The 17111-nt window shown below is 35.5% G+C and overlaps 2 protein-coding genes across 4 annotated transcripts; both read right to left on the bottom strand.

Moving 5' to 3' along the window:
- Positions 1–933: 933 nt before the first annotated feature.
- LOC131158472 (uncharacterized) lies at positions 934–1443 on the bottom strand. The gene has a single exon (XM_058113341.1). The coding sequence runs from the start codon at positions 1441–1443 to the stop codon at positions 934–936; it is 510 nt and encodes a 169-aa protein (XP_057969324.1).
- A 3494-nt stretch (positions 1444–4937) lies between these two features.
- On the bottom strand, positions 4938–16381 carry LOC131157160 (uncharacterized). Of its 3 annotated transcripts, none has more exons than XM_058111093.1 (9): positions 16130–16381; positions 12549–12625; positions 8142–8370; positions 7483–7637; positions 7305–7350; positions 7123–7214; positions 6877–6973; positions 5671–5727; positions 4938–5485 (listed from the first exon to the last, which is right to left on the bottom strand). In XM_058111093.1, exons 1-9 carry the CDS (start codon positions 16277–16279, stop codon positions 5315–5317), a joined length of 1074 nt encoding a protein of 357 aa, XP_057967076.1. In that variant the 5' UTR covers positions 16280–16381; the 3' UTR covers positions 4938–5314. The 3 variants fall into 3 exon arrangements, with proteins under 3 accessions (XP_057967076.1, XP_057967077.1, XP_057967078.1); XM_058111094.1 differs by having other exon boundaries at positions 7308–7350; positions 16130–16373; XM_058111095.1 differs by lacking the exon at positions 4938–5485 and having other exon boundaries at positions 7058–7214; positions 16130–16373.
- Positions 16382–17111: the final 730 nt, after the last annotated feature.

Raw genomic sequence — 17111 nt, 5'->3', positions numbered from 1 at the left:
TGTCAATGCACATTCTCCAAGTTCCATCTTTCTTTGGAGTAAGAAGGTTAGGATATGCACATGGGCTCATGCTTTCCTGAATAAATACCTTGCTTCTCAACTCTTCAACTTGCCTCTTCAATTCCTCATGTTCTTTAGGATTCATCCTATAGTGAGGCAAATTGGGCAAAGATGATCCTGGAACAAGATCTATATAGTGTTGAATATCTCTTATCGGGGATAATTCATTTAGAGGTTCAGAGATAACATCACTAAATTCAGCAAGTATAGGGGACACTTCATGTGGTGTCTCATGTTCTAGAGTTGAGGAGTCATTTTTCTTGGTTACCACTATATAAACAACCCGTGTCTTTTTACTCTCTTGTTCGAATTGCTTTTTGCTTAGAACATGCAAAGAAGTTCCAGATTTCTCTTTTCTTTTCGAACTCTTCTTATCCTTGTCTTGCTTGTCCTTATTGGGCTCTAGAGGACTCAAGACAATCTTCTTTCCATTGCACCTAAAAGTATAGGTGTTGGCTTTGCCATTGTGTGCAACATCTAGATCATACAGCCAGGGTCTGCCTAAAAGAATGTGGGCAACATCCATAGGAAGGACGTCACACCAGATTTCATCTTCATAGTCTGCAATCTTAATAGGCACTAGACACCTATGGCTTAAGGGCATGGTTGGTGCATTCACCCAAGCAACTTTATATGGAGTGGGATGGGGTTCAATTTTCAATCCCAATTTTTCTGAAGATGCTTTGAAAATCATGTTCATGCAACTTCCACCATCGATGATCATTTTACAACTCTTATTTCCATACTTAATATAAGTATGAAAAATAGAAGTTCAGCACCAATCCTCTTGTTCTCGAGGTGTCACCATGATACATCACATCACATTCACAGTAGCATTGTATTCTTCTTCTATGGATAATTTATCCTCATTAGCTACTTCTTTAGGAATGTAAGGATGTCCTTCTCCTGATCTTCTTCTTCTTCTCTTTCAATGGCTAGGTTTCTAGTGGCGCATTGCTTGGAAAGATGACCTCTTTTATGACACTTATAGCACACATCACTTCCAGACACTTGTTTGGAGGACCCATTCATAGGAGCCTTCCCTTTGTCCACAGGCTGCTGGACAGTGGGATTGCTACCTCTTGAGGTAACTTGACCAGTGTTGGTAGGTCTAGTCCTCACATACGATGTGGCCTTTCTTTGGTTGGTGTCATTAGAGGGGGTTCCAAATTTCCTACTCAAATGGGTTTTACTCATCTGCTCACAATCATGTGCCAATTTAAAAGCATGCTCAAGGGAATCAATGTGGTGAGGAAACAACTCTTTTCTAAGTTTAGGTTTCAGGCCAATCCTAAACCTAGAAATCTGTTGGCTCATGCTTTCTTCTATTCCACATCTAATAGATAGCTCATCAAACTTACTCATGTACTCAGTCACACTCATATTACCTTGTCTGAGGCTATAGGGCTGATCCATGAGACATTCCCTATAAGTAGGACTGTACACGGTTCAGTGCGGTTTGATTTTGACCAGAACCGAAAATCGAATCGAAATTTTTGGTTTTGGGATTTCTGAACCGAAACCGAAACTGAACTGAAATTATGCTTTAATTGAAAACCGAAAATGTGGCTGGGTTCGGTTGCGATTTTTCGGTTTTAAACCGATTTTTTTTTAAAAAAAAATAACCTTTATTTTTCATAAAGTTGTTGAAAATTTATTGAGCATTTTAATTTTTATAAGGACTCATAATTTTAACAAAATAAAATCTATTGGGCACTTTTAACAAAAATAACCTTTATTTTTCATAAAGTTCTTAAAAATTTATTGACGATTTTTATTTTTTATAGTGGCTATATGGCTATATCGCATGCTATATTTTTACTAGCCATATTATATATATCTTATATAAATCGATTTTTCGATTTTTTTTGGTTCGGTTTCAACATAAAACCAAAATTGAAACCGAAACCGAACTTTTTTATTTTTGAAAATAGCAATCGAAACCAAAAATCGAAAAATCAAACCGTTTATGGTTTCGGTTCGGTTTCGGTCCGATTTTCGATTTTTCGGTAATTTTTGTACACCCCTACCTATAAGAAATTGGGATATATTTTTCTATCAATCAGTCTTACATCACGTCCTAATGTTCTATGGGTATATGACTTAGGCAAGCTTCTTGTCTTTCGACATTTACCCAATGAAGTTTAGCTTACCCGATTAGTCTCATCTTTGCAAACCTCACTTGATGTGGATTATGCATCCTATACCAGTCAAAATATGAATCCATTTCAGTTAACCAATCTTGAAAAATCTTTGGATCCATTTGTCCATCAAAGGTAGGGGCTTCAACTTTTACTCTCTTCATGACATCTCTGTCTAGATCATGATTGTCCCTACGAAAAAGTCTCTTGGGTTGGAATTCCTCGTCATCATAATCCTATTAATTCCAATGTGGAATATAAGGGCCATGACACTGAAATCGTCTGAGAGCATGGGGTCTGGGTGGAGGAGGAGTGGGAGGTCTCTCTAAGGGCGGTGTTCTTTCTCTTGAAGGATTATTTGTTTCCCTAGAGTGGTGAGAAGCAAGTTCATGTTCAACCTCACGGGGCGGTTCAAGATTTTCTAGAGGTTGGCCAGGAGCTAAATTAGTTTCCAACCTTTCTATCCTAGTAAAGGCATGAGTTAAGTCTTGGGTTAAGACTTGAACTTGGGCTTGAAGTTCTTCTAGAAGGGTATCATGGTCTATGTCAGTTCTATGACCTTGATAACAGTTCCCAAATCTAGTTGCCATCAAAGCATAACAATACAAGGACAACTCCTCACAGCTAAAGAAGAGACTTTGAGGGTTCAGCTTGACTAAACCTACGCTCTAACCTAGTCTCTAATTCCAAATGATGTAGGATGGGGCAGGGTAACCTAGTCTTACAGGTTTCAACCCTCAATCAACACACATGAGAAACACTTTAAAATAAGAATTGAATAAAAAAAACATTAATTAAACAAATCATGCTTTATCACACGGGTACAAGGATTTTGAAAAGGTCTATAGTTCAATTCAAAATTCAATCCCAAGTGGTTCTTTCACAAAAGAATCAAGTGATATGCTTATGAAAAGGCTATTCAATCATTCAAGAAAACAAGTCTATGTTATCACAATCATATTCCACAATTGACAAGCAAATATATTTTAAAATGCTGTGAATTTAAGTTTTGGGGAACTTCAGTCGTCTGGGGAGGAAAGGTTAGTCGCCTGGGGTCACAAAATTTGGGTTTTTGGCTAGTAGAACAAGGTCAGTTGATTGGGCTTGGGAGGGTTAGTGACTGATTGAATTTTCAGGTGAGATACCAAGAGATGAAAATGGTTAGTCGACTGGGCTTTGTGGGTCAGTCGACTAACTGAATGTTGTGGGGATAACGAGAGCTAAAATGAGTTCAATCGACTGGGCTTTTAGGGTCAGTTGACTAAACAGTGTGGAATGAAGATAAAAATGGGATTTTTAAGGGTTTTGTGAAACGGAGGCTTATAGGGAGTTAAAAACAAGGATCTCAAACAAAGTTAGGGATGGATTAGGATGGATATGACCGTGTGGAATCGTTGGATATCTTAGCAATGATCAACGAACTCAAATCAAACCAAGAAATTTGTCAAGATCGTGATGAACCGGTGCGGGTGTTGTTGTTGTCGAATATGAACGGTGTGGGGATATGAGATGGTGAAGATATGATGGATAGATGTGTTGGTCTCACACCAACTAATCTCCGGGGAGAACGTCGTAACCTCTCGCCACTCAACCTCAAGGATCAGAACAAAGTTATGAGCTTTCAAAGGAAAAACCTTTATTCAGCCAATAATAATACTTGGCTAAAACTATCTTCCATGTTTACAATAGTAATATATGTAAGGAAGATAAAGAGCTAACAATAAATGACCTAAACATGTATGGGAGACAACTCACTTAGTGTTCTCAAATTAACTCACATAAATCTCGCACAAATTAAGTACTTAACAACTTAAAATGTAATTAATTAAATATAAATAAAGTTAAAAGGTAGGCCCAAGTTATGTGGGGCCTAGAGTAGCCGTGTGGGGCCCAATAGGGTCTTGAGCTCGGAATCACAACTTGGACTTCTTTATTCTAAAAAGTCTTCAAGTATCTCCATAAGTTTCTTCAATGGCTAATAAGCATTGTGGACAGCCGGGGGTCATTTACGTGTCAGCGAACGAAAGGGAAAGTGGTTGCCGATCCCCATCATTTGCTTTACTCATGTATTCTAATTTCTGATTGAATGGTTAAAGAAACTAGTTTAGTAATTCCATTTAAGAGATTGAATTTAGACATTTTTATCCTAACAAAATTGAATTGGTTTCAGTGACATTCAATTTCATATTTTTCACTCAATTTCTTTCCTAGATACAAAATGTACCATACTGAATGGTAAATTTATTGGTAAATTTATTAACAAAACTTAATAAATTTTTTGAAAAAAGAAAAAGATAATAAAAATAAGCTGTTAGCATGCATCAAAGTAGGGATTGAAACCTCGTTCATGCCACTATCTTGAGATGATGCACATTTTTGTGAGAATTTCAGTTTAATAGAATAGTTAATTTACACAATTTCCTCCGAATACACGAGCAACCTAACCCTAGCTACTCCACGCATCTTTACACAGCATGTAATATTTTTGTTTTAAGTTACAATTTTAAAACTATAACCGAAGCTCACACAATAGATCACAAATACATTTATAAAAGCAAAATTGAACGCAGAGGGGAACCAGATCAACTGCCCAATTACACATAACCAGTTTAACTTACAATGTCTAACTAATCTCAGAATCAAAGTTAAGGCCTAAAAAAGCAAACTAAAGAGAACCTTACAAAAAGTAGAGGAAGATAGAAAGAAAAAAAAAAAACAGCAAACTACCAGAAGATATATACAATTTGACATTTTCATTAATTGACAATGTTCAGATACATTAACAGGTGGGTTGCAATTTCTGGTCTGGGCAAAGGAAGTAACACTCTCACCAGGTATAGAATTTGCTCTAGGGTTTTCATTAGCAAAGTTGTGTATCAAGAACAAAAAGGCAAAAAAAAAAAAACAAATAAAAAAAAGAAAAGAAAATGCAGACAGTCAGCAGCAGATCGCAGCAGGAGCACGCAGGTGAGCCCTGCTGCTCTAGCTAATTGTCCACCCTTTTCAAAGTGTGATTTCTATGCTATGCACAGTCATATGCCTAGGGGCATATCGGTTGAAGTAGATTCTTCTTTTGATCAATCATGGAGCACAGCAGCAGCAATTCATTCCTTTTAACTCCTGCATAAACATGAATCTTGATTGAAATATGTGGTGGTATTAGTAGAGACACTGGTTGAGCCTGAAGTGGAGGTGTTTGCTGAAGTTGATCTGAGTACATGCGGGTGCTGAATTATAACCAAAACTGAATCTTTGAAGCTTTCATCAGAGAGAGGAGAAGTTGGCTACAGGAAAACATAGTGCTTGTCAGCAGTAACACATAGCAACTACTATTTTCCACGGTACTCAATATATATAAGCATGTAAAAGCAGAGATAATCTCAATGAGATTTAAGGGAGGATGGCATTTACTGTAAATAAATAAATAAATAAGCAAACAGATAAAAGCCTTTGAGTCGATATAACCTACCACACCAATGTGCCATTCATGATTATTAAATTCTTTAAAAGCCGCTACATCCATTTCCTGAAACAAGATGATTCCATGTTATAGAAAAAGTATCCATTGTAGGAGAAGATCCTGCCTTTTTCAAGTTGCCAACCGGGTAGATCATCAAATAACTAGAAAGTACACAGGCTTTAGCAGCCAACATGCTTATGAAATGTCTGAGGATAGGTGATAGAAAAGTTGACATGAAAAAGTATATTTTGGTAAAGACAATCACACAGGCAAGTCTTGCAAAAAATGAGGTGTCAGTAGCCAAAAATGTTTTTTGGGGAGGTGCAGGTGGAGAAATGTGATGTGGTTAGGCAGTGTAGCTAATAATTTCTTCTGGGGGTTCGGGTGCAAGAGGAAAAATTATTAGGTTAGGCTGCCACATCACATTTTGGACAACAAATTAGATTTTGAGTAATTTTCAAATTATCCATTTAAGTGAAGCTTCAGCTCAACACCCAAAGCCCAAAAATTTATTTGTTTTGTCTAAAATATGAAGCAATGTGTGGAGTGGATGCAGTATGCACTTATAAATTAGATCCAGTAGCTACCAATTTGCAGATGAAAGAGTAAGAAAATAAATTTAAGACCCGAGAATGGTTGTGACAAATTAATTCCTAGTTTAACCACATCTCCATGAGCGTAGGACTGTAAGCTGGTATTCAATTTTACTCACCAAATTAACGAAGAAAGAGAAACATCTAACTAAATCAAACATTTTAGATAAACAATTAATCCATTTTATTCTATTCATACCATTTGTAGATATATAAATACAGACCGTAGAACAGAGTTTTAAGAACAAGTATTGTTATCGGGAAAGACTAATCACTATCAGAATGGAAATTATAAATGCCATCATTCATTGAAATTTCAACATTGGTTTCCCAGAAGATGTGACAAACTTGATGACAGATTTCTATTAAATATGTTCTTAAAAAATTAATGTGCTCAAACAATACATAAATACAATGGATGACTTCATTTTCTATAAGATGCCCAAATGGCCAAAAGCACATGGCTCCTAGAATTATGCTGTACAATTCATCACACAAGTTTGTTGGTAAACTTTTCAGAGTGCTCAAGTCAAATCAACTCGTATTTGTTAAAATAAAACAACTTTTTAAGACAAGAAATTCAACCATCATGGGAAGTGTTCAAATCTAAAAAAACACTTACAATGCTATAGATGGGAGGTAGGACTATTTCCCTGATGGATTTTAGAGTGGGCATAACAGAGAAGCGTGGTGCCAAGTCTTGTGACCTAAATGTCCACCTGTATAACATACAGGTTAATTTCCTAAAAGATTAGTATGTGAAAATAAATAAGCAATGTAGTTTTCTAGCATACTGAGTTTACCTCCTACTTGGTCATGACTCACCGTCACTACCAGGAGTAGTCCAACTAAAGCAACAAAGACATACCCAATATATAGAAAAATGCAAAATTGTGCCCATTCTCGAACAAACAAGCGAAGCCAGTAATTTTCTGATGAGTCCTCCATGTTAATATATACCTGAAAATGAAAATGCTAAGCTGTTTTACTGAACTAACTTCCATAATTTTCATATTATCTGTAAAAATTAAGGAGAAAAAAATATTCTACCACAATTTCTGCCATGGCTACCAAATGCATTGCAGTTTGAAATTTCCTGCAAAGTGCAGAAATACAAAGAGCGCCAAGTTGAAACATAAGAATTTTTCCTTTTAAAGCTAGGCAATTCATACAATCACACTACTAGAAGATATTATGGAACTGAAATATTTAAATGCATGGTGCATACTTGAACATAATGTATTTTGTATGAACTGCATCATGCATTGCATGGACATCCTCATCCTCAATAAAACTCATTTGTTCTTGCAACACAACTAGATTTTGAGATATATGATGGAAAATTAAATAAAATGAAATAAAATAAATAAGCAGCAGAAGGACCTGGATAACAGAAAGAAAAAATGTATCAGTATCTAGACTGGAAAATTTGATGCTAGCTGAAGAAAAGGAAAAAAACACAGCAGTTGCCAATTGCCACCAAGGACTGAAATTTCAATTTTGATTCAAATTTTGAGGGCCTCAAGACTTTCAACTCTCAATTTATGAAAATTTTGACAAAATTTCAGGCGCATAGAAATTGTTATCTCAATATTATACACAGTCGAAAAAATGAAAAATATTAAAATAGATGATTGTGAATAATTTAGAAACAAGATTTCTTAAAAAAAAAAAAAACCTCCAAAATTTTTACTTCTTTTTCCTCAGTTTAATTTGAATTCTCGAAATTTCTGCTGAAAAATTGCAAAAAAAGAGACTGTATGTTGATTTCATTTTGAACCCTCGCAAAATTTGAAACTTCAACTGAAATTTCAGCAAAATTAGTGAAATTTAAGACCATGGTCACTCAGACAACATCATAATGCAAATACTGATCATAAAACTCACTGTGAAGTAAGGCACTGAAGCTCTATAACCAACAAGCGTCAAGTAAAAGACACATCCAAGTGTAGCTATAGTCCGGCGCTCATGTACTGAAAGATGCTCACATGTTATGCAGTAACCATATGAAATGAGCAAGAAGCACATAAAAGAAGCTGTCTGAAAGAGAACACCAGTCACATACACCCCAAATGACATCCACAGAGAACATATCTGAAGATTAAAGCAGGGATACCTACAAAGATGGTTATTATAGTTTAAACAACAACTGTAGCAAAATAATCAGACGTTAAAACAAGTGAAAGAAATAAAAATATAAACATCCAAATTGACTCATTGTACTACCATGTGCCGAAGAAATGCTGGTAAAACCCTGAGATGGAATTCCTATCAAGTAGCTGATTATGTTTTCCGCTACTAGCATTAGCATTATACCCAAGTTTACCAACAAGTAAAAAAAAAAAAAAATGCGGCTATACAATCAGATGTGACTATTACTTTGTACATGGGCAAGCAAGTAAGCTTCCATAATAATTAAAATCCTATCTATGCACATATAAGTTAATTTCATCTCAAACAAAATGTTTTAGAGGGTCCTACTTGGTGCATAGGTAAGGTTGCTCTGTGGTGGCCCCTGGGCCATCAACCCGAGATTCAGGAATGGCCTCTCTGTGAAAGGGAAGGTTGAGTACATCAGACTGCCCTATCTCGATCCAAGTTTGGCCAGTGCTTCATGCACTTGGCTGTCTTTTTTTCAAAATTATTTTTTCTCTGCATGGTTTCTATCAGCAGTGCAGCTACCATTAATTTAAAAAGTTATCTCAAATAAATTCTGTTCCTTTGTTAGATTTTCCGTATCACATAAAATACAACAATTTCCTCATGGTTGCAATAAAATAACTACCACTGTTATCGACTACTATTTAGGTTACGTTTGGTTCGTGGAATGTCTATTCAAAATTTCCTAGGAATAAAGCGGTCACAGTATAAAGATTTGATAGTTTATAGCTTATAATCTCTCTCTCTATATGAGTATCTATATGTATATGTGTATGTATGTGTGTTTGTGTGTATGTGTGCTTATACATATATATTGTCATAAAAAACCAAATAGTTCTCAGTCTTGATGTCAGCTTGATGTGTGTGGCAAGAAAAGTGAGATTAATTGTCATTTATTCCTACATTGTGAGGTGGCAAGGGCGCAGCAGAATAATTTGTTTTCCTGCAGTGGTGAGGATTGGGTGGCTCCTAAGAGTACTTATGACTTCGAAAGGAAGAGGAAAGAAAAAAAAAAGTGGGTTTTGGTTTTGTGTTGTTTTTGCTATATTGTGGACTCTTTGGCTTGAACAGAATACCAGAATTGTCACAGATCAAAAGACTCCATGGCATTTGATTTGGGAGAAAGCTTCATTTTCAGCTGCATTATGGGCTTATTCTTTTGCAGTTTTTAAGGGTATTTTGCTGTCTGATATCCAAACAAATTGGAAGGCAGCATTATGCATTAATGTAAATACCTAGCTTCTTTTTTCCCTTTTGTATCTGCTGCAAAGGAGGATGGCTTGTCCTCTTTTTTCCTGTAATTTTTTTTTCTTTTCTTGCATTAAAGAAGATTTGTTATCTAAAAATAAATAAATAAATAAACCAAATGTGAATACAAAAGTTTTTAATAGGGTGCTGAATTGCCTTGACCAGTTAGGACTGTAAAGAGATCAAGTCCAATTAGTTAAAAGAAAAGACTCTGACAGGAAAAACCACAACAAAGTGAAGAAAACAATCCTGTCCCAAATCAGAATATGGACTCTCTCTCTCTCTCTCTCTCTCCTCCCTGCGAAACCTACCCTAACCTTCATTTTTTCCCTTGCCGTTTCTCCATGGTATGTAAGATCATCAATCTAGGGGCTCGTTCAATCCAAATTGAAGGGAAGAGATTGAAAAAAGTGGGGAATTTCCTTGCTCTGTTTGTCCTTGAACAAAACAAGGTGCGTAAAAGATGGGTGAGGTTGTTGTCAATTGCTGCTAGCTGTTGAGAATTCTACTTGTGAGCTTGTCCCACATTGGAAAATTAGAGTGGATGATGGGTGCTTATATACATGGGTTGGGCCCAAGACCCAATAGACTTAAGCTTTTGGGTCAAGTTGGTATTCACCCATGTGTATCAAACCCACCCATGGGCTCCTCAGGTTTCTAACAAGTGGTATTAGAGCCGACAGTTCGTAACTCTGGGTGAGCGACATCGTAAAAGTCGAGATGGGAAACTAATTCTCCTGACGTGCTAACAATTGGAGGACCAAGTGTGTGGTTGAGGCCAATAAGGATCATCTAGGCTGGGGATGGATCCGAATAGGGTCAAGACGTGAGAATTAGGATTGGTTCGAAAGCGCGTGGAATGCAATTTGACGCACGTAAGATGCTAGTGGTAAGGCCCACTTGAGCAACTGTTGGAGAATTGGGCTTACTCCCAGAAGAAAGACGATTTTCGTTCAAGGGGGAGTAATTGGAACTCACAAATGAGTGAGAGATTGTTGAGAATTCCACTTGCGAGCTTGTCCCACATTGGAAAATTAGAGTGGATGATGAGTGCTTATATACATGGGTTGGGCCTAAGACCCAATAGGCTTAAGCTTTTGGGTCAAGTTGGTGTTCACCCATGTGTATCAAACCCACCCATGGGCCCCTCAGGTTCCTAACAATAGCTGGTATGCTTATGGTTTTTATTCGTCCCTTGGTTGTTTGGAGAGGGGTTTTTCAGAACTTTCATGTGGGATGTGTGAGTTACTGGATGGGGATTTGTACAACAAAGAATGGGAAGTTTTTGGAATTAAGGCACAGTTGGAAGGGGAAGAGGTTTTTGGTTTTTGTTCCTGGAGGGGCATGATGGATGGTTTTGGTTTGGGGAAGAGTTTAGTGCATTGGTTAGGTATTCTCTTCCTGGAAATGGTGGTGAAGGAGTTAGAAAGAAAAATGATGTCTGCCCGTGGAGCCAAGTTGTGTCGCGAAAAGGGATGCTGAAGAGGGAGGATCTTTTGATAAGCTTAGGGGTCAAAAGGTTTACGCTCGTCAAAAGGCAATGCAGATAGGTGTTGAAATGAGGAAAAAGTTTGAAGATAAGAGAGCCAATTTTGGAGATATAACCCAAAAAAAAAAAGTTCTTAGGAGAGAATCAGTAGGAAGCTTAAGTATAGTGGTTAGTGGAAGAGCTAATTGTCCGAAAGGGCGGTACAAGGGAGAGGGTTAATTTTTGCAAGGAAATAAAAGAAATGGGTTTTGGGGCTTGGGGGGGGGGGGGTGTTTACAACTTGGACAATGATTGTGTTATTGTAACGGGGGCTTGCTTTTGGACAATATTTGGGAACAGTATGGGCATGTTTCTTATTCATCTGATATGCTTGGGGATTTATCATATGTGCCACCACCTCCAGTGGAAGGATAGGAGGGGATTAACATTTTAAAAAATGATGGTTCAGAATCAAAACAAATAGATGAGGCTATTTTGCCACCACGGTAGAGGAGATTTTTGAGAATGATTTTCAAGCTCACCATTTGTTAGATAATTTGGGTTACATTATCTGATTGCAGAGGGAATGAAATTTTAATAGATGGTGGTATTGCTATTCAAAAAAATTGGTTAGATGGCAGTAAAACTAAGGGGAAAAAGGGTCAGGAAATTAGTCAACTTGAAGTGTTTGGTGAATTATAGTGGGAAGGGTTTAAAGAGGGGTTTTTTTGGTTAATTATTGTTAGTTTTTACTTTAGTTTTTTTTTTCCTTCTTTTAGTTTTAGTTTGTTCTCTTGAGGATCTAGTGTCCTCCCTAGGATGTAATTTCTCCATCTTTTAATATATGTTTTTATTTTTATTTTTATCAAGAAACAATTTAGTATTCCATAAGAAGGGATAGACCATGGGAATGTATATCCGTATCCCATTTCATGTTTGATGGAATAACACAAATTTTTGCATTGTCATTTGCTTTATGATGACAACACTTTTCTTTGATAATCTATAAACTCTGTATACCATGATCATTCTATTCTTTTGTATAGACATTCTGCGAATCAAATGCAACCTTAACCTTTTAGCTTTCACTGTCATGTGATAAGAAACAACTGCCACGAAAATCTTAAACTTGAAAATCTGTGTGCAATTTCAGCAGAAATTGGAAAACAAGGAAAAGAACTATTGTACTGCAAAACATAAAACTAGGAACTGCCAGCCAACAAATCATGGATGCATAATAAAACACATTTTGAGAGAGAGAGAGAAAGAGAGAGAGAGAGAGAGAGAGAGAGAGGGAGAGAGGAAAAAAAATCTTCTGGTTTGAACAAGCATTATCTACATTTGATCCTTTTTTTTTACTTGCAAGAGAATAAAATGAACGTAGCAAAATAGAAAGCAAGAGAATAAAATGAACGTACCAAAATAGAAAGGATAGGATGAGTTGTAGTGCTTTAATCAATGGGACAGAAGCAAGAGTCCACTGCAAATTGTTAACCTGCTCTAGTAAACCAATAAGCAAGCCAAAACAATCATTGAATGAAAGTAACAAATTTGAAAACTAAGGGGTTGTTGGCAATAATTCTGTCATCTGTTTTCTACTTTTCATTGTAGTACTGTAAACAACTAGGTGGAAAAAAACACATTTATCTATGATACTACTTTTCAATTTTTGTTATCAAATTACAATTGTTGTGACAAAAACTAAAAACCATATTTTATAATTTTCATTTGTTGTGGCAACCTGCCACCAAGATGCTTTGATATCCAGAATTTACTTTTGTGGTTAATAATTGTCTGCACAATTTCTTAATTAAAAAATTAAAATAAATTTCCATGTAAATTAAAATTAATTTAAAAAAAAAATGGAAAAAAAGTTATCCAAAAAATTTTTCACCATTTTTCAACCTTCATATATAAAATAGGATTGTTCTATGAGTGCTAATGAGTGATTTTAAAAATATAAAAATTAAGAAAATGACAATTAATTTTTACTTTTATAAAAAATTTTAATTATTTGTATTTTTTTTTCATTTTTAATTATTTCAATCATATTATTGAACTGAAATTTGATCCGAGAACAGAAAGGAAACATGCGCACAATCAGGTTAATTTTCCATTTATTTTATCTTGAGAATATCAAATCAACAGGTTGGTTTTTAGTTTCTGTTTTTAATTTTTAACTACTGTTTCTATAATTTTTAATAGTGATACCAAACCACCCATAATGTTACTTATAATAAAGAGATAAAAATAGACTTCACAATAAAATTAGACAAACCTGTAAAATAAAACATTAATCCTACTACATAAATTAGAATTCATGACACTATGATAAGTTTGACACTCCTTTTGGCCAGTGAAAAAGATTAGAAAGAAAAAATAAATTAAGAAATTTAACATTTGATTAGAAGAAATTGGAAACCAACAATGTACTCAGAAAACAAAATCCCACACGCACACACATACACACACAATTGACACATGATTAGGTGTGTTTTTAGTAATGGCAATGGAAAACAATTTTCATTTTCATTTTCATTTTTCAAAATAGTAACAAAATGTTACCTTATTTTCCAGATTTTTTAAACATTTAAATAGGAAAGTTAAAAATAATAAAAAATTAGGGCCTGTCAGTTGTAAGAAATAGTTTCTTTTCCTATTTTCAAAATTTTAAATAATTACAAAATCCTCATCTTGTTTTATAGCTTTTCAAAATTTTGCATAGGAAAATTGAAAAGCTTATTTTTATTTGCTGATATTATTTATTCTAAGTTTTTCATGTAAATCTTCAAAAAAAAAAACAAGGTTGCAGTTTTATAATCATTGGAAAATCCAAATGTGACAAAAGGAAACACAGGCCCTTAATTTTCTATCCTTTTCTATCCATTCCCTTTCTTCAAGATTCTGTGCAGCCAAACAGACTATTCAATAAGCCAATGAACCAAAATGAGTAAAATATCTAAAAATGGGCTCAACTTTGAGGTCAAAACTATTTCAGGACCTCAGGGTCACACTGCAGCAAGGGCCACTGGAAGTCAAACGAGCATCTTGGAAACACATGCAACTACATCCACATGAGGCTGAGAAATACGATGTGGTTGCGAAGTTGTAAAGGAAAAAAAAAAATGTCCAACTTAGATAAGAAAAATTCAACAAAATAAAAACATACACCCTTTGGCTCTATCTTGATCTCACTCAGTTCGCAGCCAATTCATTCTCTCTCCCCTCTTTGAAGTGCGACCAATTCAGCAATGGTGCTTACTTGCCCCATTTTACCTTTCAAAGATCCACCAATGTTTAGTTTAGTCTAACCAAATTCAGGCTTTTCCCATGTCACTCGAATGGATTCCCCATGGAGATCTTTAAATAGCAGACAAACCAAGTTTTGTAACATTTTTTGGCACCTCAAAATCTTAGAAAATTCATGTCAACAACATTTATGCTTCATTTTTCTATATGGAGTTGATCTTGCACACGTGTTTGTCATAACACAATTTAAACTAATTGTGGATGATGAAATTTTCACAGAAGTTCATCAAAATGAAACACTAGAAAGAATGATTCAAATGAAGAACCAGAAATACATTAACTTGCTGAAACAACTAGAAAAAATATTGATTTGTAGAATATTTTTACAGTAAAGTATTTCATGAATGCCCTTGAAGTCAAAAAGAGAAAAATTGAAAACATGCTGATATTTAGGCTGAGAAATCCACGAGAAGCACCAAGCGCCAAGAGAAAACTTTACAGTCAAACAGGGAAATTGTAAATTTGTAAACACATTTTTTTTTTGTGCAAAAATGATGAATATGGGACAAACACAATTGGAAAGGTTAGCGTATTATCTACATCCTGAATATCAGCGAGTGCACAAGGATTAATGAAACATTTCAAAAGCCTCATTTTTAATAACACAAAATAAATTTTATGCTTGGCAAGGAACAAAAAGGTTCATGATATTTGTTTGATGCCAGTCTCTATGAAGGCAAGTGTGGGGCTTATATTGCTAATTGCTGCAGACAATGCATTCTAAGATTTTTTTTTTTAATAGAATGCTTTCCAAGAGCCAAGACACTGACCTCACTGGTTTCTTTAGTAGCATATAGTGATATACTCTGGCAACTTTCTTAGGTGAGGAAGTAAAAATGTAGTCCATAATGATGGCTAGTGGAGACCCAAATTGCAAAAAGGGAATCTAGTGCCAAAAACTTTGAAAAAGAAAAATCATTCATTTTTTCTTAAAAATGTCAGGAATTAGGCAATGTGGTGAAAGGCTAGGTAGTGGGAAAAAATTAGTGCAGGGGAGACTTGCACCAGCCCCTGGCACTGTTTGGGAGGGCATTTTTTGGTAGGCAGAAATTGGTGGCTGTGACCACAATGGTGCACAGCTCAACCCATTGTTGAACAGAGCAGTGTTTAAAGTTGCTCTGTTGGTTTTATACCCTTGGCTGTACAGGCTCCCATACCCACAAAGTCTTGGATTCAAATGAAAGCAAATTATCAAATTAGACTTCTCAAACATGAGCTAGTTTTTTCAATCTAATTTGCATAAGAAAATAAATGAAACAGAATTATACTGAAAAACTAATCAAATATGTGTAATGGTTTCCATACCCACAAGCCCCAAAATCTCTTGCATTATTTCTTCCTTGCTCTGTCAAGCTATTCGTCCTCCTAACTTGGATTTATTTTTTCACAACTCAGAAAATTAAAGCCAAAGCCAGCATTTTCCGGTATCACATGATTGCAGTTGCTACCCAAATGCTCAATGGACTTCCAGAATCCCTCAATTGCAACAATCAGCACTTGAGGTCCTGACATTGCAACAATCAGCACTTGAGGTCCTGACATTGTTCTAACCTCAAAGTGGCTGCACTCATTGACGATTTTACTCCCAAAACAATCAAAAGAGTATTCAAAGAAAAAGCACCAACTAAAATCATCTACATAAACTCAAGAGTGTATAATCAAATTGAAGAAAGAAATTAGGGAAATTAACCTGAAAATGGCGGTATTTGTGGGTGTTTAGCGCCCAAGAACAAGCTGAGAGTAACCAGAGGGAGGCGAAGGCCAGGTAGAGCCAAGGGAGAGATCGATACGCTTCGTCCAGGCCGAAACGGTACGTTTCAACACTCTCCGGGGCACCCATTGTTGCGAGCAGGAGATCTGGAGGCCTGGGTTTATCAACTTTTGGTTAGTAACGATCGGAGCAGTTCACAGTGGGGAGCTTTCGGTTATGGCTGCTCTGCTCTTTCTTCTTCTTCTTCTTGGATTTTATATAGCAGGGAACACGCCCAAAACGTGTCCTGGTTTGTCGTTTTGAATGGGATTCATTTCATTTCTAAATTATGGTTATGCTCATTTTCCTAACATTAGAAATGATTTTTTATTTTAGGCAGAAATTTGACAAAAAGACAGGAAGCTCGATTTTAAAATTTTAATTGACATGCTCTAAACTTTTGACAAAATTAGAGAAAGTTTCTGAAATTTTGAAATCTCAAAAAACGCTAATATCTTTTTGCCAAACCTAAGAAAACATTATTATATATTTACCCTTTTTGTTTTGAACGAGGAGAACAACCTTATTATTTGTATTTGTTTAAGTGTAATGCTTGATGTGTTCTTCTTAATTTTCTAAATATAATTTTGTCTTTAATTTTGGGCATTTTGAAATGCACTATCTCCTCATGAGAAAATGACAATCAATTGTTTAATACCCTTTTTATATTTTGATATTTTTGTTTTTTTGAAAATGCAAAGATGATGTGCAAATATTGGGGAAATGGTGGAGTGGTTGTGAGTGCATATTGCTCTCACACAACAAAAGCATTCCACTATATTCTCCTTTAAATTAGGTCAAAATTTGAGTGATTAACACCAAAAAAATCTATATAATTTAATATAAGTATCTACCTACTAATTAAGTAAAATTATATTTGTGAGTCTAAGTTTCAATTTTAATTTTAAATTTATGTGAATTT

Source organism: Malania oleifera, chromosome 6 (assembly GCF_029873635.1).
Source record: "Malania oleifera isolate guangnan ecotype guangnan chromosome 6, ASM2987363v1, whole genome shotgun sequence".
Lineage (NCBI taxonomy): Eukaryota > Viridiplantae > Streptophyta > Magnoliopsida > Santalales > Ximeniaceae > Malania > Malania oleifera.
Note: the sequence above shows the minus strand (reverse complement) of the source record. Positions and strands in the feature narration are given on the sequence as shown.